General features: G+C 32.7%; 1 protein-coding gene across 1 annotated transcript in view; it reads right to left on the bottom strand.

Annotated features, from left to right (window-relative positions):
• The window catches only part of VMP1 (vacuole membrane protein 1), a 124,069-nt gene that overhangs the window by 75,311 nt on the left and 23,880 nt on the right, over nucleotides 1–24,878 (bottom strand). The window contains exons 2-5 of the mRNA XM_074261965.1: nucleotides 18,955–19,056; nucleotides 16,536–16,671; nucleotides 15,461–15,551; nucleotides 13,501–13,611 (exon numbers count right to left, since the gene is read on the bottom strand). Coding sequence (XP_074118066.1) covers nucleotides 13,501–13,611; nucleotides 15,461–15,551; nucleotides 16,536–16,671; nucleotides 18,955–19,030 — 414 coding nt within the window. The 5' untranslated portion in view covers nucleotides 19,031–19,056. The remainder of the gene's footprint in view (nucleotides 1–13,500; nucleotides 13,612–15,460; nucleotides 15,552–16,535; nucleotides 16,672–18,954; nucleotides 19,057–24,878) is intronic.

Here is a 24,878-nt window from a genome sequence, read left to right as displayed (position 1 = left end):
AAAAGAAGCTGAAAAAGAAGTTGAAGGAAAAAAAGGGAGAAGAGAACTCAGCCTAGGGTCCCAATGAGCCAGGGGCACAAAATTATTTAAGGAAGCAAGAATTATTGTTGATTTTATCTTGTAGGATGATTAGTTTTTTTGGAGCTCATAAAGTTCAGGTGGGAAATGATGAGATAAAAACAGAGTACAAATTCAAACCAAAGATATGGGAAAAATTCTCCTATATCCACACTCTATGTCCTCCAGTGGAAAGGAAGGGTCCTAATGACAAGGAGTACAAATCCATCCTTTTTTGCATCCACAGTACTATTCCTTTCAGTCATCCAAGTTTGCAATCTCAGTCATTTTCTATTCCTCACTCCCCAAATGTTACATTTAAAATTGGTCGCCAAATCTCGTTTTTATTCCCACAATATCTCTTGCAGGTATCCCCTTCTGTACACTCACATGGCCATCATCTTAGCTCAGGCCCTTATTACTATTTGACTAGATTACCGAAACAGACTTCTAATTGAATTCTCCAATTCGAAAATCTCCACATCATATCCTTCACAAAACTGTCAGACTGATTTTCCTATAATGTAGCTCCCTATTACCTTCTCTGTCTGTCATTTAAAGTTTTTTACTACCTGGGCCCAGGTTACCCTTCTAGTTTTATGACACAATATTCCCTTTTAAAAATTCTATAGTCTAGTCAAATTAGCCTTTTCTTCATAGGTGACCTTCTATTTTTCATCTCCATGCCTTTGTACTACCAAGCTCTGATGCCTGGAATGTATTCTCTCACCATTTCTGCTCATAACAAGAATTAAGCTCTCAAAGACAAGGATATGTTAATATAAGTATATAATTATGTATTGTCTGATTAACTAGAAACATGTATATGGCTGATTATATTATATATTGGATTAATTCTAAACTGCCTCTATTGACAAGGAATTCATGAAACTGAAAGTTCTGATTTTATTTTTCCATCCTATCTAAAAATCATAAGGAATTGAAAAACCACCAGAAAGAAGGGAACATAGAGCAATTTTAGGTTCCTTTCTTGCAAGGTATCTGCTTAAAAACAAAAAAACAAAACAAAACAAACCCTAAAATCAGGTCATATTAATAAGGAGTTTTTACTTACTTAAGCTTTTACTTTACTTAATATGTATAACATATTCTATGTTTCATATTATTTACTACAAGCATACTATCAAAACTATATATTTGAATTTTTATAATATCAACTTATAATCTGATCCATCCATACACAGAAATCAAGCAATTTCTCAAGGATAAAAAGTCCTGATCAGATTCTTTTAAGAGTAATGATATGCAATCAGAATCCTGTGAAGGATAAAAAACATTTGTTTGTCATATTCCATCACTAAAAACTAGGGATTTGTTAACTTCAGAATACAATTAATTAAGACTATTTAGGCAGTAAATAAAATGATTTACAGACAACTGTTTGATTTTGTAAATTATAAATCATATTGTTCTTTTTTTTAAGGAAGTTTGAGAAATTTGGAAATTTGATGCAAATAGACTGTAAATTTAAAATCTTTTTAATGTAATGTTTTCTTCTATCAAGATCAGAATAGAATTTCATAAAGATTCCATTTTGCAGTGAATAATTCTAAAAGAATAGAACAAAAAAGTTTTAAAATTCTAAAAGGGAGTTAAAAGTTTAGCCCATGTACAGTAGAAAAAACACTTAAGTATCCTCAATCAGAAATATGGTTTAAGTTCCCCTTTCATCACTTATCTTAATAAGATCAAAGCTATCTTCTAATCCTTAATTTTATTTTATTATATGTAAAATAGGGGCAATAAAACAACTTTCTCAACAGGTTGGATACTAGGTGATCAAATGGAAGCAAGGAATAAAAAAGTACTTTGTGAGTACAAATAATTGCTTTTGTTTGTAATTTCTTGATGTCATGACATGCAAGTGAATTAGAGGTAAGTGAGAAGGGCTATGCAAAGTCACCTGCTTTACTTTTTCCTCCAGAGCCATCTGTGTCCAGTGGCCAGATATAGATCAGAATGATTATAGATGGCCCTGAATGCAAATTATATAATTATATAAAAGGTACTACTATTATTGAAAAAGAGATCATAGAAAACTGTTACACTAAAACATTTTTGGTGAAGTAGTGAATTGATCTAACTATCTTGGAGAGCAATTTGAAACTATGTCCAAAGGGCTATCAGACTATGTATCCTTTGATCCAGCAGTGTCTCTACTGGGTCTACATCCCAAAGAGATCATAATGGAGAGAAAGGGATGCAGATATGCAAAAATGTTTGTAGTAGCCATTTTTGCAGTGGCAAGAAAATGGCAATTGAATAGATGTTCATCAGTTGGAGAATGGCTGAATATGTTATGGTATATAAATGTTATGGAATATTATTGTGCTAAGATGATTGAGCAGGATGATTTCAGAAAACCCTGAAAAGACTTACATGAAGTGATACTAAGTGAAGTGAATAGAACCAAGAAAACATTGTACATAACAACAAGATTATGTGAGGGACCACAATGAGGTGATTCAGGCCAGTTCCAATGGTCTTATGATGAACAGATCCAGCTGCACCCAGAGACAGGACTGCGGGAACTAACTGTAGATCACAATATAATATTTTCACCTTTTTTGTTGTTGTTTACTTGCATTTTGTCTTCTTTCTCACTTTTTCCCCTTTTGATCTGATTTTTCTTGCGTAGCATGATAATTATGGAGATATGTATAGAAGAATTATACATGTTTAACACATTTTGGATTACTTGCTGTCTAAGGGAGGAAGTGAAGGAGAAAATATTTGAAATACAAGATTTTGCAAGGGTGAATGTTGAAAACTATTTTTGCATGTAGTTAAGAAAAATTAAGAATTATTAAAGAAATTCTAGCTGTGGAGGAGAAAACCAGAAAATGTCAGGATTCTAGTCATTTGACCCTGGGTCAGTCTTTTAGTCTACCTAGATTCTAACCTATAAAGTCGAGTTAATATCACTTGTTTTATCTATGCCATAAAACAGAAAAAATTAAAGACTATATTTATGTACCTTCTAAAAAGCTTATAACATTATACAAACATAAGATATTAATGATGTAAATTTAACATTACCACAATTCAAGTACATAAGGATTTCCTAATAAACGATAATATCCAGAGGTCACTATTTCAGGAAGTAGTTTTCTCACATTAAATCATCACTTGTTTGATATGTGGTAGGGAGGAATTACTGTTAAAGTATAAGGGCTAGATAAGATGACTTCTGGGGTCTTTTTCTGTTCTGGCAGTCTAGCAGACCATAAATATTATACTTCAGATTATTTTCATAATAAAAGTATAATGTTTAGAAATCAGGCCAGACTACTGGTGAACTCTAATCTCTTTAAATCTACACAAAATTTACCCATAAAATGACTATGACGATTGACAAAAAAGAAATTCAAGAGAAAGACAACACCAAAGGGCACAACAACCAACAATTAAGTAAAAGAATGGCAGGAATTAGTTTCCCCTTGCTAAATAAAATCTTCCCCAACATCCCAGGGAGTTTTGGTTTCATTTTTTGACATCATGATGCCTTGCTCTCAATATGCAAAAATTAATATCTCTGGCATTTCTTAGAAGTTGAGAAGAAAGGTCTGATTTCATAATTAGACAAAAAAAATAAACACAGGAGGTGACTTCTCATTTTGCAATGCTTATTCACCTTTCTAGGAGTAGTAAAGTCATTGCATGCTTATCAGAGTCAGACAGAAAGCAAGATCAACATAGCATCACCTCTTTCTCTTTTTTCCTTCTTCTCATTACAGAAGTATTAATTGTACTTTAAACTAATAAGGATCTTTTGTGCTCAGACAAATTCCATGGCTTTCTGACCCCAAAGGGACAGAAAAATGAACATATAACAAGCATAAAGGATAGAAGTCAATCAATATAATTACATCTTACATCTTAAATCATTATAAAAGAACTGTCTGTCCAAATTAAAATGCATGACACCTGAGAAGAGAAGTGGGTTCTTGTTTACTATGGTATGAACAATTATTACAGTGTGATGATTGAAGTTATTTGAGATTATTTCATGTTTAGTTAAATACTTTTTCCTCTGTCCACATAGGCCAAGTTAAAGAGAATTCAAGAAATGTTTACATCACAAAAAAACAAAGCACTTAATAATCAAGTGAAGTAACCAACACATGTTTATTAAACAGCTATGTAGTAGGTAGGCACTGTGCTGGTAGGGATACAAAGTAAAATTGAAAGTCCTTCCCTTCTAAAGAGATTTACATTAAATCGATAATTACATATATGTACATGTAGCATAAAATACACATACATAATGTATATATAGTAAATACAGAGTAATGTAAGCAACTATGTACCAGGGAATTAGGAAAAGCATTATATAAAAGGTGTTTAAGCTGAGTTTTGAAGGAAGCCCAGAATTTGAAAGAAGTGAAGAAGGAAAAAACAGGAAATGGACTGCTTATGAAAAATAGTAGAAAGGCTGGTCCATATAGTATGAGAAAGAGTGCTTTAAAGGCCAAAAGAACAAAGTTTGTACTTGATCACAAAGATAATAGGAAGCTACTAGAATTTACAAATTAGGGAGTATCAGACCTGTGATTTAGGAATTTAGAGAAATATCTGTTTCTTATAAAGAAACCACAATGTCATATACTGGTTTTCAATGAATAGTATATAGTGATAATGAAGTCATCCAATGGCATGTTTCAATGACAAAATAACTATAACTAAAAAAAGGGAACGGTTCCAAGCCCTATACAGCATGTTAAATTTAGTTACACAAATACCTATTACTTAGCAATGTAATGAATACCTTCTCACATATCTAAATTTAGCATATTACTTTTTATATACTTTGGAGAGAAATATTTAAATGTTGATACATGCTTTCTGGTAAACAAGAGAATGTAGCTAATTACTATACTTAGAAAGTTACTGGATAGATAAATGCTTTGCCTCCCCCTTCTTTCTTGAACTGGTACAGCTGTGTCCAGAAGGGCCTTCCCAGTTGCTACCCACAATTATGAATAAAAATCAATCCAAATTCCCCATAGTTTTTGCTGATATCAATGGTAACAGAAAAGACAGCTAGGGACTCTTTTAAACCTATCCATTTTTTCAGTAACCTTTAAAGCTAGCTAGAAAACACAGTAAACAGAGTTCTAGCCTGGAGATGTGACAACCTAAATCCAAATCTGCTATCAGACACACAGTAGCTAAGTAACCCCTTACAAAGTCACTTTAATCTCTATCTCAGTCTCCTCAATTGCAACATGAGAATTATAAAAAGATGTACTTTGAAGAGCTGTTGTGAGGATTAAAAGAGATATCTGTGTAATATCTGTAATACATTTAACACAGTGCCTGACACAGCAGATGCTTAATACATACATCTTTTCTCCTTATTAATATTAAGGAACAGACAAGAAAAACAGCTACTTTAGAAATGTGTTTTCCATATGCTTAGGGATAAATATTTCAAGTATGAAAAATATTTTACCCCTTGATGTCCAAAGAAACTGAAAATCATTTTATATCTATTTAAAAAGATATTTCAAGAAGATGCTAGGCTACAAATGAAGAAGCCAGTAGACTAAGTTTCTTTAAGTTAAAAAACAAGATGTAAATTACAAGTATTGGAGCAAGTTTTTCTCAATTTTTATTTTTACAGTGATACTGACATTGTTAATATTTTTCATCTGGATGAAAAAGATAAAAATCAGTAAAAAATTGAAGATCTTATTAGTTACCTTAACCCAGAATAAAATTAAGTAATTTCAGCATGAGTAAAATTCATTGAGGCTTTCATTGTGTACTCAATGATGCCCGATTTATTTCCCATGTAATCATAGGATGGCAGACTTAAAAGTTATTTTGCAAGATCACTTAGTCCTGAAAGCTAACTTTCTCAGAAGCATTTGTTATGAATGCTTATATAGACTACATTTGAGGAATTTCAATGATATAAAATTCCCTATTCTTCTAGGATGGCCCATTTTACTTTCACACATCTTTAATTATTAGGAAGCTTTCATTCAGGCTAAACAAAAATCTCTGTTAACTGATTACCTGAAAGTTAAGCAACATTAAGTAATTCATGTTTCCCTACTATATGATTCCCTTGACTTATTGATTTTCAGATGTGACAGACAGAATTCACAATGAGAAAAATTGCAATCTAGAGAGGTAAGCTACCCTTACACAACTTGACTCTGTTTATCACTCACAGTTTCTTCTTTTCTTTGCAGTTCCTTTGCAGGAGTGGTGGGATAAATTGGAAAACAGGATACAAGGGAATTTAATTTTCAGGAGCCCTTCACAAATCCTAAACCAGGCAATGTCTCCATCTAGCGTCCAAATAGATTCACTGCATTGTACTTGAAAGCCAACTGAATTTAAAAGTGAGATCAATCTACTTAATAGGGATTTTTAGATAGGACAGAACCTGGTCATTTTCCTGTCTTGCAACTTAGTGATTCACTGTTATAATTTGAGTCTATAAACAGGATATCATGTGTTAATTTTCTTAGAACAAAGCCATAGTAGTTTTAAAAATAAAACACTCTGGTTCACCTTGTTGGTGGTTCACAGTTCCAATAGAAGAGAATTTTATTATAGGAAGGATCCCCACGGTTTCAAAATTTAACTTTAATCTTTAGAATTTGGAAAAATCCTTCCAGAAAAGTCAAACAGTGAATTGTAAGTTCTGATATATTCTCCCCAAACTGGGAAATCTTTGATTATAATCTCAGAAAGAGATTGCTACTTTTAAGTAAGAGCTAGCCAGATTATGTACCAGTAGGTTTGCTACTAGGTGATAAGTGTTTGTCATGGCTATCTATAAAATAAAGGTAAAATGTCTGTCTAAATCAATGGTTCTCAAACTTTTTGGTCTCAGCACCTCTATCCACTCAATAATTACAGAAGACCTTCCAAAAATACTTTTGTTTATGTGGGTTATATCTACTAACTTTTGCAGTTTTAGAAATTCAAATATTTTAGTATTATTAGGAAAATAATTTTGACCATGAGAACTCCTTGAATGGATCTCAAGAACTCTCAGGGACACTGGATTACATTTTGAGAACTTTTTTCACTAAGAAATAAGGAGCCACTGAGCATTAGAAACCTAACTACATAGATTTATGTGTAAGTAAGATTTATCTGTCAGCAGGATAAAAGTTAGATTAGAGACTAGCAGCAGAAAGGAAGACTCAGGTTGGTGAAAATCCAGGTTCATGATAATGAATGAATATTAATATGTGAGAACCTCTGTTGTAGAGGAAGATTACCATAAGTTTATTTCTTTTCTTCCCCTCAATGGGTAGTGTTAATAATGAAAAATAGGAACTACTACCAATCATGTAACCTTACGTCAAAGGTTCTCCCAAAGACCAGAATAAATTTCTTCTCTCATTTGGCAGCTAATTTACAACTTGCTGGATTTTTCCTCTACTCAAGTGGGGTTAAAATGACTTGCCCAGGGTCACACAGCTAGGAAGTATTAAGCGTCTGAGGTCAGATTTGAACTCAGGTCCTCCTGAATTCAGGGCTGGTGCTCTATTCATTTCTTAACCCATAAACTGATTCCTTTCTTTCTTTCTCAAGCACTAATGCCATGGTATATTATCTTCAAATATAATAAACAATAATAATTTATTTAATAATTTTTAATTTTTATAAAGATTTCTCCAGGTATGTTAAGCCTAACTACTTCTTGCTCTGTAAAGTTATGACCCAATCATCTGGCAAATGGATGAACATGAGTAAAACAGACAATAGGCAAAAGTCTAGATGACACACCATATATTAAAGTTCTTAGTTTTACTGGCACAATGTCTCACTTCAGGGACCTCTAATAGGCTGTGAGACTCCAAATAATTTCAGATAAGATTTTACAATTTTATACATCTGGTGATAAAACTGGAACTGAGGGAAGGAACACTTTTTACCCTGAGCATGACTTTTACTAGGCCAACAAACATTCCTGTAACATTCATGTTCCAGCTCTGCTGAAAGGAAACACAATGTACGTTTGCCAAGAAGATGATGGATCAGTTCATAGATTTATCGGAATTTACATGTAATAGAGGAAGAATATAATTTTTCTGGATGTTTTTACAAACAAATAAAAATTTATCAATCCCAAAAATCTTTTTAACCAACTGTCCCAAGGTAAAGCATGTACCTAATACAATAAATCAGTAGTCCTTGCTACCTGCTAGGCATAACTTCTCTGCCTGTAAGATTTAACAACAAAAACAAATAATAAAAAGACACATTTGTATTAGAGATACCAGCTTCAAAAATTCTTTGAATTTTCTAAGCTGTCACCTAATGGGGACATTTCCTCCCAAAAGGAAAAAAAAAGATGGAAAATGAAATGGAGAGAGCAACATGCTTTTCCTCTCTGCTCTATCTGTAAATCTGGCTACTAATTACAATCATTTTGCAGCCCTCCCTCTCCTATATTTGTAGCTGCTTTGACTAACCTTCAAGTAACTCTCCTAATTTTATCAATTATTTTAGTACCTGGTTTAGAGATTTCATCCCCATCTCGTTATCTTTGTCATCCTTTTTGAAATGTCAATATTAATGTTGACAACTTCCTAAAATATTTGATTATATACAATTACTTCACCAAAATTCCAGAGATCTCTTTCTCTTTCCTCCCTCTTCCAATCCACTTCAATCATACACCTATATGGTCATACCTTGGACCTTACATTTCAACTGCATCACCACCAAGAAACTGAAATTGACCTAGAATTTCTTTGCCAAATGACCTTCCTTCCTAACCTGTGAATTTTATCTTTGGGCAAGTGTACTTGCGCAAAACATTGATTTCTGCTCCTGGCTGTAGAGCTGCTGAGTGATACTTAAGAAAGATACAATTTTGAAGTTTTCACTCAGTTATAAATTTATGGCAACATAATCCCAGCTGGTTTCTCAATAATCTGATAATCCTTTTACTCTATTTTTGTGAATTCAAAATCAGAGAATGGTAGAGCTAGAAGGGACTTTAGAGATGATCCAGTCGAATCTCAATTATAGAAAATGAAAGTGAAATATTATCAAGATCTTAAAGCTAATAAATTGTAGAGCTATGGGTTGATCCTAGTTCTTTTACTTCAGTGCTCTTTCCAACACACCCAATTTTCCCCACAATTATTCTAAACCTCCTAATCTCCAAACACTTCCATTCCCATATTTAAGCAGATGATTTACTAAACTTTTCCCACCGTTCATTGTCTTGTCTTCCTCAGGGAAACTGCCCTTGGCCACAAGGGCCATTTGATAAAGAGGCACCTTTTTATATTTTGGCTCTATATTTTATTTCTATTAGAATGTAAAGTCTTTGAGAGCAAGAGTTTTGAGAGTTTTTTGTTTCTTATTTTTTTCATTTTTTGGTATTTACATTCCCAGTGCTATACTTGACACATAATATGACCTTAATTTATGTCTGCCTCTTCTATATCCTAGCTTCCTATATCACTGAAAAGTCTGAGGTCACTTACCATGTACTTCTTCAGCTTTCCTCTTCTATCCCTCAATATCTGGCATTACCAACATTTTCTTTCTTCAGTTCACAATAGTAATACTCTTGCTCTTAGCTAAAATTAATCCTTTTGCATTCCAATATCCTAATTGAAGATTTCACTTCAACCATCATTCATTCACTTTCATGCATTTCAATCACTCCCTCCACCTCTTCCCTACTAGCTCTTATTAAACCCTACAGGCAATTAGTTTTCGGCCCCAGCTATCCTACAGATAAGGCTATCTTGAAGATCACTAAAGAATTCCCAGTTGGCAAATCATGTCTCATTCTCTGATTTCTCTGCAGTTGTTGATAAGTCAATCATTCTCTACTACTGAACATTTTCTAATTTTAGTCCACTTCTTTCTTACTTTCTTCCTTCCTTTCTCTCTTTTTTTTTGCTGAGGTGATTGGGGCTAAGTGACTTGCCCAGGGTAACAGAGCTGGAAAGTGTTAAGTGTCTGAGGGCAGATTTGAACTCGGGTCCTCCTGAATTCAGGGCCAGTGCTCTATCCACTGAGCCACCTAGGTGCTCCATCAGGGCTTTTTTTAAAAGGTTGTTTCTTCCATCCCCACTGTAACAACCCAAGTATATGGAAAGAAGTTCTAGTCATTTCTTTTGGTGGGGTTTTTTTAGTGCCAAGTTTTCTCCCTTCTTTCATTTCCCTCTTCCACCAACTGAAATGATAAAACATGATTGGGGCAACCTTGTTTCACCTCTGGTTTTAGTGGGAATGCTTCTATAGCTTATTCCCACTACATATAATGCATGGTGGTGGTTTCAGATGGATGCTACTTATCATTTTAAAGCAAACTCCATTTATTCCTATGCTTTCTAGTAAGACATATAAACATAAAGTCATGCAAAACACATAGCGGCATTAGCCATGTTCTGAAATGAGAAAACATAAGAGAAATAAAGGGAAAAAAATGTTTTAATCTGTATGATGAGTCCATCAGTTCTCTAAAGTTGGTTAGAAATGTTTTTCATCAGGTGTCCTTTGGAGTTCTGGGGGAGGGGGGGTGTAACTGAATTGCTGAGTTATTAAGTCTTTCATAGTTATTTATCTTTACGATTTTGCAGTTAATATATACATTGTTCTCTTGGTTTTGCTCACTTCACTTTCCTTTGGTTTCTGACGGCTTCCCCAGGTTTCTCTGAAAATATCCTATGTTTCTGATGACTTGTTTAGCCATTTCCCAACTGATGGATATCTTCTCACTCTCCAATTCTTTCCAACCATAAAAAAAGAGTTTCTATACATATTTTTATACATATAAATACTATTCTTTTTTCTTTGATTTCTTTAGAGATAGATCTGGTGCTGCTGGGTCAAAGGATCAGTTTTATAGTTCTTTGGCCATACATAAAAATTGCCTTCCAAAATAAGATTAGTTCAGTTCTATCAAAAATGTATAAACTTATTTACTTATTTTTCCATATTTCTCACAACATTTGTCAACTTCCTTTTCTGTCATCTTAGTCAATGAGTGGTTTTAATTTGCATTTCTTTAATTATTAACATATGACTACTGATAGTCTTGATTTCTTCCTCTGAACATTGCCTGTTCTTAACCTTTGACCATTTATCTACTGGGGCTCTTATTTTTGTAAATTTGATTTGGCTTTCTACATACTTGAGAAATTAAACCTTAATTTGAGAAATTTGCTATAAAATGTCCTCCTGCTCCCAGTTTCCCGCTTTTCTTCTAATTTTTGCTGCATTAGTTTTGTTTGTGCAAAAACTTTTAAAAATTTTATATAATCAAAATTATTTTACAGTTTGTTTTTTTCCCAAAAAAAGTGAGTTCTTGCCCCAATAGCTAGAATCATTAGGTTACTGAGCTCATTTGCTTCTTTACTAATCAGCCATTCTACTTCTTATTCAGTATTAAATTGTTTTGATGGATACTGCTTTGTAGTATAATTTGAGTTACAGCTAAGTACCATTCTTACACAAATTTTTTTTTTTATTGATTCCTTTGACATTCTTGACCTTTTCTTCCTCTAGATTGGGGTTAAGTCCCTGGGAAGTAGAAGGCTCATAAAATCATTTGGTCTGACTCTGCCAAGGCAAGTGCAGATGACAAAAACCTTCTTGAGTTCTTTAAGCTGATAATTTCATATAGCCTGTGAACAATGTTATAAATATCTAAATGTTCCTCAGCAAAAAAAAAGGTTCCCCACTCCTGCTTTAAATTTTGTCATTATTTCTTCTAGCTCTCTGGTCGGTCTGATTGGTCTTACACTAAAGAAATAAATTAATTTAAGCAGTATTGTCATTTTTAAAATATTGGTTTGGACTACACATAAGGAATGAATATTTGTGCTCTGATCATTTAAATGTGTATTTAGTTGTTTTGTAATTGTGTTCAAATAGTTTCAGAGGGTGTTTTGACTACCAGATCTAAACTTATCTGTAAAAAGTAATAGTTTTATTTCCTTCTTACCTATATTTATTCCTTCCATATTTTTTTACTTGTCTTACTGCTATAGCTAAACATTGCAAGTATAATATTGAATAACAATGCTAATAATGAACATCCTTGCTTTACTTTTGCATTTACAGAAAAGGCTTCCAATTTATCCCTATTTCATAAAATATTTGTCCATGTCATTTTGTGAAAAGTCCCATTTATCCATATGCTTTCTAGTATTTTTAATAGGAATGGGTATTAAATTTTTCAAGGTCTTCTCTGCATCTATTAATATAATCAAATCACATTTATTTTTTTATTAGTTTTTTATTGTCATGATCAATTATACTAAAAGTTTTTCTAATATTATACATATTCTAATATTATATATTAAAATAGTTTTCTAATATTGAGCTAGTCTTTCATTTCTGGGATAAATACAGTCTGGTTATATATATATGAGCTCCTTGCAGGTATTTTATTTAAAACATTTGTATCAATATTCATTAGGAAAATTCATCTATAGGTTTTTGTTTTTATACTTCCTAGTTGGGTCATCAAAATAATGGTTGTGTCATAGAAGTAATTTGGTTGGACTCTATCTTTACTTAATTTTTTTTTTAATTTAGATATTATTAGAATTGTTCTTTACATGTTTGAAAGGTCATGTGATATAATACAAAAAAGTGCTAGAATTTCAACAAGATGGTATAGAGTTCAAATCCCATTGTCTGTCTTTTTATCTTTTCCATTCCATCATGTCTGTTTCAAAAATGAAGTCATGTGGACTACACTTTGTACTAAAGATACTGAACTAATGCTGAACTGCTTTTGTATTTGAAGGTGGGGGTGATAGATAATTTAGCAACACCTGAACATCTGAAAAAGAAACCTGTACTTGAATTAGAAAAAAATATGAGAAAATGTTCTTTATATGCTTGACTTAGAAAACCTTCCATTACAATTACATATTCTTAACACTTTACCAAAAGCATTCTGCCAATCTAAAAATAATTTTAGAAACGAAACTCTTTTCATTAACCTGAACTACATTCATCCTAAACAGTTTATGTTATTTATTTTGAAAATAAAATACTACCTAGAAAAAAAGAAAGAAGGCTTATGGGAAGTTTCAAAGATTGGACTTAATCTGTTCTATATTTTTTGCAGAGGATAAATTCTAAATTTCATTTTTATAAGACTATGTTTCATATTAAAATGCATTTTAAAAAATAAAACTGTGCAATTATAATGATAAAGCTTGGTTTGGAAGAAGGGTTGAAAAGATTTTTTCTTCACAAAAATTGGGGAACTATGTATGCGGAATATTATCAATTTAGGCTCAGTTGATACGTTGGTTAATTTTTCCTGAACTTTCTCTTCTCCCTTTCTTTTTCATTCCTTGTTTTAAAGGATGACTCAATAGGAAGAAATATATTTAGAAATGAAAGTAAAAATAAAAGATATCAATAAAAATTTTCAAATAAGTAATTAAATGTTGCTCTTACCAGATAAAGCAGAAAAGTATGTAGACCTGTTCCAAGCCCAACAGAAGACAGAATTCCTAAGCCTACCCAGTAGGCACACCAAAGAATCTTTTTCTCCATAAATTTCACATACTGAAAAACAAGAATACTACAATTTCAAAATTGCCTGAAACCACTTGTCAAATACATTAACTTAAAACAACAACTACTAAACTAAAAGGATCTTGTTCCTTTTTCTTATAAAACTTTGTATGTAATAGGAGAGGGGTAGCAAAAGAATTAATTATCATTTAGCTGAATTTTATCTTCTAAATTGTTATTTTCTTAAGCATAGCTATCATAAGTAAGAAGCCACCAACAAAGAGAAGAAATCTTTACAAGTCATAAATTATCTGAATTTTAAAAAACATGGAGAAGAACGAGAGGGGAAAAGGAAAAATGATAGCTATCTTTGTAAATATAACATGTTCTTCACTATCCAGATTAAAAAAATAAAATGTAAGATGACAATCACACTTAGGTATCCCCAATGCAAGTATGTTGAGAGGGAAAGAAAACCTGGAGTTCATCTAGACATGGACATTGGTGGGAAGAATTCCAGAATCAGGGAAGATTAAAAGGTGAAAAAGAGCTGGAAGAGATCTTAGGCCAGGGATTCTTCACTTTTTTTATATTAGGATCACTTTGGGAAGCAGACTGGTGAAATCTATGACTTTTCCCAGATAATTTTTTTAAATGCATAAAATAAATTAAATAGGATTACAAAGGAAAGCAATGACACTGAAACACAATTATCAAAATATGAAAAAATTCATCATCTCCAGGTTAAACCCTGATTTACAGATGGAGAGAATAAAGTACTTAGAACTTGTGAATTGCTTAAGGTCACACAACTAGTTAATGAGAACAGAATGTTTTCAAGACAAGTCTTTTGTCTAATCATAGTTCTATCTCCACTAGTTCTAGAAGTTTTGGCTTCAATGTCTCACTGTGGTACAGAATCTTCAGAAAGTAATTCCATTACTGAATAGTTTTTAGACTCTAATTTGGCAACTGCAAAGATTCTTTTTATGTTTGTTTGATTTTGAGGCAATTGAGGCTAAGTGACTTGCCAGGGTCAAACAACTAATAAGTGTCTGAGTCCAAATTTGAACTCGGGCCTTCCTGATTCTAGGATTGGTATTCTTTCCATTATGCTACCTAACCATCCCTAAAGATTGTGTTTAAATGTCTATAACAGTATTTTTAAAATCACAGAAGCCTCAGAATTGAGTTCAAGTGTTTAAAAATAAATTTAGATTTTTAGATCTACAATTTAGAACATACTGTTACTGCATATTTTAGTTGTGTTATTTTAATCCAAAAAGATGTTCTAAACCTTCTAACTATCTCCCAGTCACTTCACAGTTGTAAATGAATTTACATCATTATACAAGCTTATTCTCAAAATAATATAAAAATCTGTCTGGTACAAAATGAAAGTTTGCCTCATAAATAAAATGTGAGGATCTGATAATTCTCTGAAGATTCACAAAGCTGGGTTTTTCACTTTATTATCCTTGCTATTTTTGTGTGTTGATTTGCAACATGGCTAATATGGAAATATGTTTTGCATGTCTACATACATGTAACTGATATACTGTTTGCTTTCTCAATGTGTGAGGAGAGAATTTGGAACTCCAAATTTTAAAAAATATAACTGGGAATTATTTAATGTCAGATGAAAATACAATTTTTAAAAAGATGCACAATGTTTGGCTTGGGCACCATCAGAACAATGACATTTAGCAAACTCTCAAAAAGCCAAAAAAGATGTATAACAATACTAATTGCTCACACTTGGACAACTTATTAATATTTGTGCAAATATGTCACCTGGCTAAACTGATGGGAAATCTGAAAATTATGGTAGCCCACTGGCAAAAGTGATTTGATTTAACATATTGGGGGGCATTCAAAAGTAGATTAAATGAATTCTTACCTGTTGATGTGTTCCTTCAATATAATACGTAGCTGTAAGCATAGCAAGCAGGAGTAAAAAAGACACCACAATGCTTCGGCGATGCCACAATCTTAAAAATAAATAAATGATAATCAGAGTTTTTTGTAGTCTCAATGTTAAGCCTCTTTATCGTTGTCAAAATAAATCCTTGAAACTGTTGGGATAGCAAGCATAGAGGAAAATTACTCAAAACAAAATGAGAACCTCTCCTTCAATCCATAAATATTCTGCCTTGTGTAGTATAACGACAATCTAGCTTTCTTGTTTTGAATCATTTGAAGCCTTTCTTTCCTTATGCAATGTTCCATCCTACATCAGCTTAAAGTTCTATATTGAGAAAGCAGGTCAGGACTTGATAAGCTATGCAAAAATTCAACTTGCCCTTTATAACATTTGGAGCTACAAAATTTACAAGCACTAAGCTTTAAAGTAGAACATATTTCTAAAGCAATGTCCTCTTCTGGTACAAAACATTAATAAAAACTTTTACTACATACAAGGTTCAAGCATTTTTGAACCTTTAAACTTAATAGTTTATTCTAAAGCACACTATTTAAGGAGCTGACTTCTCGTAGGGCAAGGATTCTTTCTCTCTTTTGTGGCACAGATTCCTTTGATTGCTGGGAAAATCTATGAGACCCTATAATTTTAAAAGTAGATCAAATCTATATTAATTATATTAAAATACATTTATCATTAAAAAAAATTCATAAATTCTCCTCTCACTGCCCTCTCCCCAAATTCAGATTCCTGTCTTAAGTTCAGTTCAGAACTACTTAAGTCAAAAAAACCTAAAGCATTCAAGGTGTTTTCTAACTTATCAAATTAGAACTTGTAGTATAAGGTAACAAATTAAAAACTATAAAATGAAAATTGATAAAAATATTTGCAATGTTCAGTCTAGGTTTGTTTTTTTTTAAATGTCTCTAAAGAGAAAAATATGCTTCCACAATGATTTTTCCAAATGTAAATTATGGGTAAAATGGATAAAAAATATAGAGAGAATCTTTCAGGATTTAAAATAGCTTATATGAAAGGTGAAGAAAAGCTTTACTTTACGGTCCATTCCTTCAAGTTTATTAGGATTTCCAGAAAAAAATACTGCAAGGTAATGAGTGGCTGCCTCCACAGGACAATATTCAGCCTTTCTTCCCGATCCCGTCTCTTTTTTTCACTCAATGAAGAGGGGTCTGAAATAAAATAGACAAAAAAAGAAGGAAAATGGAAAATTATTTATAACAAAAAGTCATTCAACTAGCCTCTCAACTTCTTTTTTTTTTTAATTATTTTACTTTTATTTTCTAGTTTACATGTACATTAATTTTTTAAAACACATTTATGAATCATGTTGGGAGAGAAAAATCAGAATAAAAGAGGAAAACCACTAGAGGAAAAAGAAAAAAAAAGCAAACATAGCATGTGTTGCTTTACATTCAGTCTCCATAGTGCTCTCTCTGGATGCATATGGCATATTTCTCCAAAGTTTATTGAGATTGCCTTAGATCACTGAACCATGGAGTAGAACCACGTTTTGCACAGTTGATCAGCCCACAATCTTGCTGTTACTGTATACAATATATTCCTGGGTTCTGCTTGTTTTGTTCAGCATCAGTTCATGTAATTCCTTCCAGGTCTTTCTAAAATCAGTTTGCTCATCATTTTTTATAGAACAATAAAATTCCCTTACTTTCATATACCATAATTTATTCAGCCATTTCCTAATTGATGGACATCTATTCATTTTCTAATTCTTTGCCACCACAAAAAGAGCTGCTATAAATATTTTTGCACATGTGTGTTTTGTGATTTCCTTGGGATACAAACTCAGTAGTAGTACTGCTGGATCAAAGGGTATACACAGTTTTATAGCTGAGCATAGTTCCAAACAGCTCTCCAGAATCGTTGGATTATTTCCAAACTCTACCAACAATTAATTAATGTTCCAGTTTTCCCACATCCTCTCCAACATTTATCATTATCTTTTCCTGTCATATTAGCAAATCTGAGAGGTATGAGTTGGTAGATCAGAGTTGTTTTAATTTGCATTTCTTTAATCAATAGTGATATAGAACAATTTTTGTTATGACTATAAATGGTTTTTCATCATCTGAAAATTATCTGTTCATATCCTTCAAGCCCCTTAAATTAAGAGTGTTTATTTGAACTTTAAAACTGTAGTTATACAACAATACTATATGAGGATGTATTCTGATGGAAGTGGAAATCTTCAATATAAAGAAGATCCAACTCACTTCCAGTTGATCAATGATGGACAGAAATAACTATACCCAGAGAAGGAACACTGGGAAGTGAATGTAAATTGTTAGCACTACTGTCTATCTACCCAGGTTACTTATACCTTCGGAAGCTAATAATTAATGTGCAACAAGAAAAAGGTATTTACACACATAAATTGTATCTAGGTTATATTGTAACACATGTAAAATGTATGGGATTACCTGCCATCGGGGGGAGGGAGTGGAGGGAGGGGATAATTTGGAAAAATGAATAAAAAAAAAAAAAAAAAAAAAAAAGAAAAAGAAATAAAACAAACATGCCCCCCAAAAAATAAATAAATAAAAAAATAAAAATAAAAAAATAAAACTGTAGTTATAAATATTAAATTACAACTTAGATATAGCTGGCTTAAATGTTACACCACATCATATTTCTGTGCTTCGTTAGAGATGAGAAGCCTTGTTCAGTAATTCTAACCAATTTAAAGTAGTAAACTGCATTTGGATCTAAAACATGTTTAGAAAGTTATAGATGTTTTTATTCCTCAACTCAACTTACCCCAGACTTCATACTTCCAAACAAATCACCTTCCCTCCCTCTCCACAAGGGAGAAAAATGCACTCTTAGTTATCTTAGCTTCCCTCCCCATTCCTAAAACTTTGTCATCATTACCTACTTTTGCTTTCCTCTTTTTGGTTATAGAAGAAGAATTCTTACTCTTCAGAAAGGCTATATTGTCTCTATTACACTCTTTTCCAAAAAACCCTAAATTCAGGTTCTAGAGCCAATTTTTCCTTTCTCATAAATCTTCAATTTCTCTTTTATATTGGTTTCCTTCCCATCTTCCTATAAATGTGCTTAGGTCTCTCCAATTCTACAAAATCTTTTCCTTTGTATCTTTTACTCCAAAAATCTACCCATCCACCTTCTCTCTCTTCTTCTTACCTGGGAAAAAAGTATTTATATTCAATGTTGCCAATTCCCCACTTCCCAATTTCCCCCCACCTCTTATAATCAATTAAAAAAAAAAAAAATCCATTGCTGGGGAGGCGGCTAAATGGCACAGTGGATAGATCACTGTTCCATTATCAAAAGGTAATAATGAATTACAGGAATAGCATTTCTTTTATGCTGAATGTGTTTTCTTATAAGTATCAGAATTGAATCAGCACACAACACATTTCATTATCTCCTTGAACCAAAAAAATTTCAGTTCTAAGCTTGCCACAATTTACCTGTGAAGTTTCCATTGTGCTGTTCCTTGTTCATTCCTGTAAGTCTCTGTTCACAATTTTTTCCATTCTCTGCCATTTCATAGATCAGTCACTTTTGAGGATCTGAAAACAAAAATAAACAAACAACTTTAATAATACATGCTTTCTTTGTACCCATCTAGGAATATTTTATTTAAATTTTATAGGAAAGAATATTTACAATTTAAATCATGGCATCATAGTAGAGTTAGAATGTATTTGTCATAAGAAGCCATTTAATATCTGTGACCAAGTAGGTGATTTTGAAATCTAAAGCAGATATTACTACTCATTCAGCATCTTATCTGAATAAAGATAATATCAAAATATCAAAATTAAATATTTCCCTCTACTTACCAACAACCACCAAAGAGGAGCAAGGAAATTCTGCTTATGCAGACCCTTCTTTACATAGCTCTTCAGTGCCCACTTTCCTTATCCTTTATTTCCAATAATGCTTTTAAAGTAAAGCTCCTCCTGACCAATCTATTAAATTTTCCAACATGACATAATTCGCTCAGCAAATTTAATTAAGAACATATATTATTCATACATCATTATTATGTGAAAATTTTAACCAGAATTAAAATAAAGAGGGAAGGACGGAAAGTACCTACTATGTGCCAGGGACTGTGCTAAGTGATTCTGATAAAGAACAAGGTTCTGAAAGAGCAGTTCAGAATGTGAAAAATTCTCTCTCTCTCTCTCTCTTTTTTTTTTTTTTTTTTGCTGGGAGGCAATCAGGATTAAGTCACTTGCTCAGAGTCACACAGCTAGTATTAAGAATGTGGGGCTGCATTTGAGTTCAGATCCTCCTGACGCCAGGACCTGTGCTCTATCCACTGTGCCATCTAGATATCCCCTCACAAAGGTATTATCATAGCTAAAAGGAGTGCTTTATTTCATGAAAGGCAGACAGACTAACCAAAAAGGGATCTTGTAGGGGCTGAGAGTGAAAAGGTTCTAGTGAAAAAGGGATTTTTGTAGAGATGGATAAGGGAAAAGAACAAAGGGTGGGGGTTTAGAGAGTTAGGGAGAAGTTAGGGAGGGTCTTAGAGGAAAATGCATACCATGTCTACATCAGCAAGTACGTGATGGGAATTCAGGAACAAAGATATGCAATGCTGGTAATAGAGTACTTTTTTCATAAAGATTACTATTAAAGGTATGCTCTACCATAACTGCTAAAGAGAAGAGAAAGTCCCTAAACCACAGGCTCTTTGCTGATTGGCAGCATGTTTGATAATGAGGCTAACAATGACCCCCTTTCTTGGCCAGGTATAAGACAGCAATCCAGAGTTTTGGATGACATCCCAAGATGTCCTTGAAGGATAGCTTAGTGGAATAAAGCATATCAGGCCCAATTCCTTTTTTATTCATAGAAATACTCCAAGGTTATGCCACATCATTCCCAACAGCTATATTTTTAAGGACTACATCATGCCCAAGGTCAGGTGTCCTGGGGTTTCTTGAAAAGCACTTGAATCTCTACTGCTATTGGGGTTTCTATTACATCATTTCCCAGGGCTATAACCATCATTTTATTACAAATAACATCTTATCATGACATTCACATATAAGATGTGAATGCTTGCAAGATAAATGCTATTATTATCCTCATTTTAAAATTGAGAAAATGGAGGGAAGTGAAGTGACTTACCAAGCATCACATAGCTAACAAGCATTTGATCTTGGATTTGAAGTCTTCCCAACTCAGGGCCTAGCATATCTATTATGCCAGGACCTCTTAATCTTTTTTCCACTTGTGACCCCTTTTAGCCTAAGAAATTTTTACATGATCCTATCTCAAATATGAACTGAGGTATTTCTGGAAGCATGTGTGCATGCTGTGTGTTCAGAACCAAGATTGTAGTAAAGTTGTGCAATTTAACAAGCAAGCACTGCCAGAAACATCTTGGATTTGATATACCAAAAATATAGCCATGTGGTGATTTTACATTCTACAACATTGATGAAGTTGCTAATTGTTTCAATTAGTTTTCCAGCTGATTTCCTCGGGATTCTTTAAGTAAACCACAATAGTATGCAGATTCTCTCTTTTCTTTTTCTTGTGTTATTGCCATAGTATCATGGATGATAATGGACAACTTTGCTTTATCCTTGATCTTATTGGAAAGGCCCCTAGTTTATTTCTATTACAGTAATACTGGCTTTTTAAGATAAATAAAAACTAAGTGTTTTAAACAATGGGAATTTTATCTTGTCAAATGCTTTTCTACTCATATAATCACACAAATTATGTTGCTCTTGTTAATATGATCAATTATACTCATAGTTTTCTTAATACAATACGGTAATATAATATATTCCTAATATAAAACCATCCTGGTCATAGTTTATCATTTTCGTGATGTGCTGTTGCAGTATCTTGAAGATACCAACACACTTTTCAGTTTTCCAAGTTTAGAACTTGCGAATTGTACTCAACTGCTTGCTCTCCATCTTAGATAAGTCGTATCAATTGCCAAATCTTGCCATTTCTACACATTTTTCTCGAATTCTATCCCAATTTATACAGCTTCCACCTTAATTGGAATAGCTTTCTGGCTATTCCTCCCCACACAATCTTTTATCTTCTACTTCTTTCACTGGCTCTTCTTCATGGATGGAATGCAATTTCTCTAGATCTCTGCTTCATAAAATTCAAGAGACACCTAAGCACCACCTTCTATATGAAGCATTTCATGATTCCTCTTCTCTCTCATCTTCTAGTCCCTTCCCTCTGAGACTACCTAGGATTTAACTACTTTGTATTTGTTTTCCTTATATTTATTCTGTACATACCGAATATGTGTATTCTCATTATAATGTATGTTCCCAGTGAATAGAAAATGCTTCATTCTTTTTTTTTTCCCTAAGGCTGGGGTTAAGTGAAATTTTTTTTATTTATCCTCAACATGTGCTTAGTACATAGTAGATGGTTAATAAAAGCCTGATTGATTGATTAAGGTTGTTTTTATAAATAAAATAGCTTAAACAAGTTAGCCCAATTGGTTAGGATATATAGTTAAATGAGTCAAGACCATTTCAATTCTCATAGGGCACTTTATTCCTTGATTATTCTTACCTACCCACTTATAAGATCACAAAATAGACCCAGCAAGTCTGAAAGCTCTTAGGAAAGTGCTTTATGCATACTAAGCACTCAATTAAATATTCACATAATAAAATTTATATGATGAAAACTACAGGTGGAACACAATTGACATAGTATTTCCTGAATGCCCAGAAGGCAAAATCCAGAAAACCCAAAGTTATATCATAACTACACATGCACTGTAGCCTACACCTGTTTTATTAACAAAAAAGCAAATAACAGTATCAAATGAGTTGATTGGGAAAGTAGAAATTAGGAAATGAAAACAGTGAAAAATGGGAACTACTTGTATTAGCAAACTTAAAATGCTGTTTTAATGCTTTGTAATATTATAAAGCTATAACAGATATACATTTAAATAACAACATATAGAGAAGATGTTTGCAATGGGGAGAAGTTTGACACAATCTTAACCAAGTACTAAAAAATAAAGGGACAGTTAGGTGGCACTGTGGACATAGTGCTAACCTCGGATCTAGCCTCAGATCTGGGCAAGTACTTAATCTTTATTGCCTCAATTTTCTCATCTATGAAATGAGCTGGAGAAGGAAATGGTGAACCAGTCCAGTAATTGCCAACAAACCAACCAACTCACCCCCCAAACCCAAAAGAGCTCATAAAGAGTCAGACACAATTAAAAAATGACTGAATAAAAAAGGGGGAGCAGGGATGAAATATGTTCAAATGTTCTTAAAATATATCATTGTACCAAATTTATATAATGTAAAGTGACTCCCACAAATGTTTTGGGTATTTTATTAAGCTAAATCAATAAAAGGCATAGAAAATTATTAAGGGACAGGTCAATTCTCTGAGAGCCTCCACAGTTGTAGATCATAACATCTGAAGGAGCTGCAAGGCAGCCTTTGTTGACACAGGTGTTGAGAATCGGGAATGAGATAAATTGAAGGCAGAGGGAAAAGGAGAGAGGTCAGACAATGCAACAGCTTCTCAGTCAGAGAGATTAGAGAACAACAGCAACTGCCTCTCAATCTCCTTGTATCCATTCTGCAGGTCTGGGTTGGATGTCCAGCAACCATTGTCAGGTGGCTCCCGTGTATTACAACAGAAGTTGTAAGTAAGAACAGCAAGCTATACTATAATTCAATTCAACAAGTACTTATTAGTTATCTACTATATATAAGGCACTATGCTGTAAAAAAATACCACTTTCTTGCAAATAGAAGGGACCTAAGAAAAAACCAAAACAAGGGAGAAAAACTTATTATTCCTAAAGAGTTTACATTATGTTGGGGATAAATAAGTAAAAAGATAAGTTTATGCCAATTAATGTGGAAGAGAATAAGCACTAATAGTTAAGAGTGGTAGATAAAGGAGTAAAGCCAAACCTGGAATAAGAGACAGCATCAGAATTAAAAATTAAAAGGACTTGTTCAATTAGTTCTATTATAGCAGCTAGAATTGGCTGTAGAGCTTGGAAAGCCTAAAGGATGTTGCTTGAATGAACTTTTTGACTCAAAAGGGTATCTCATAAGCCTTTTCTTCCTCCTTTCCCTCCCCCACAGCACTCAAAACTTTTTTTCTCTTCTATCACCATCTAAAATTTAAGGTTCTCAACTTTTTCTGGTATTTAACTGCCTGAATTTAGCAATAGAAGGCCACATTCACACAATCATAAGTAATTTCATTTTTTCGTGAATGAAAATTTAACTACATCAAAAACCAATAATCTATAACCTAATTTAATGATATGTTAAAACAAAAAACAAAAAAAACAAACAAAAACCATGAACTACACATTTAGGATGCTTAAGAAAAATGTTTTAAAACTTTCTCTTGAAAAACATTCCGAAAAATTAAAAATTTTCCCCATCATTTCTTCTTCCCCATCTCCAAATCTTTTCAAGACAAAACAGTTTTAACCAAAACAATTTGGGTTTCTATGAGTTTTTATAAGAATAAAATTGTGAAATTATTGAAAAGCTGTTTTTAAAGTATTGCAACAGAATTCTGCTTTTAAGCAAATAATAGGTCTTTTGCACAATAGGTTACTGATATTTTTTTCTTCAAAATTTTTTTCTTCTTTTCCTCTAAAACTTAAAAAAATAAGTAATTTTGTTAGAAAGAAATCTTGCTTTACAAAATGGCTACATCAGTATACCATTTCACCAAATAGGCATTAGCAGCAATTTCCCCACATCCCCTCCATTTGTCATTTTCCTTTTTCTTTCATATTAGCCAATCTAATAAAGGTGTAATGTGGTAGCTCAGTTATTATTAAATTGGCATTTCTATAATCAATTGTGATTTTGAGCATTTTTTTTAATATGACTCAAGGCACTTTGGGTTATTTTGTCTTAAAACTGCCTTTTCATATCATTTGACCATTTATCAGCTGAAGAATGACTTCTATAAATTTGACTCCATTCTTTATACATTTGAAAAATGAGATCTTTATCAGAGAAGCTTGCTGTAAAATATTTTTCATCAATTATTACTAACTATATATTTTCCTCTATCCCATTTTTCTAGAGGATGAATTTTTTTCTTTTTTTCCCCCTGGTTATACATGCCATTCATTAAAAAAAAACAAAAAAAAAACAAAAAAAAAAAAAAAAAAAAAAACATTTCCTTATTAATCAGGTTGGGAGAAAAAAATCAGAGCCAAGGGGGAAAACTACAAGAGAAAAAAATAAAACAGAAGGAAAAAAAAAAAAAAAACGCGAAAATAGTATGTGTTAATTTATATTGTCTCCACAGTTCTCTCTGGATGCAGATGGCATTTTCCTCCAAAGTTTATTGGGGTTTTTGCCTTGGATCATTGAGC

The sequence above is a fragment of the Sminthopsis crassicaudata genome, chromosome 4, assembly GCF_048593235.1.
Source record: "Sminthopsis crassicaudata isolate SCR6 chromosome 4, ASM4859323v1, whole genome shotgun sequence".
NCBI classification, from domain to species: Eukaryota; Metazoa; Chordata; class Mammalia; order Dasyuromorphia; family Dasyuridae; genus Sminthopsis; species Sminthopsis crassicaudata.
Note: the sequence above shows the minus strand (reverse complement) of the source record. Positions and strands in the feature narration are given on the sequence as shown.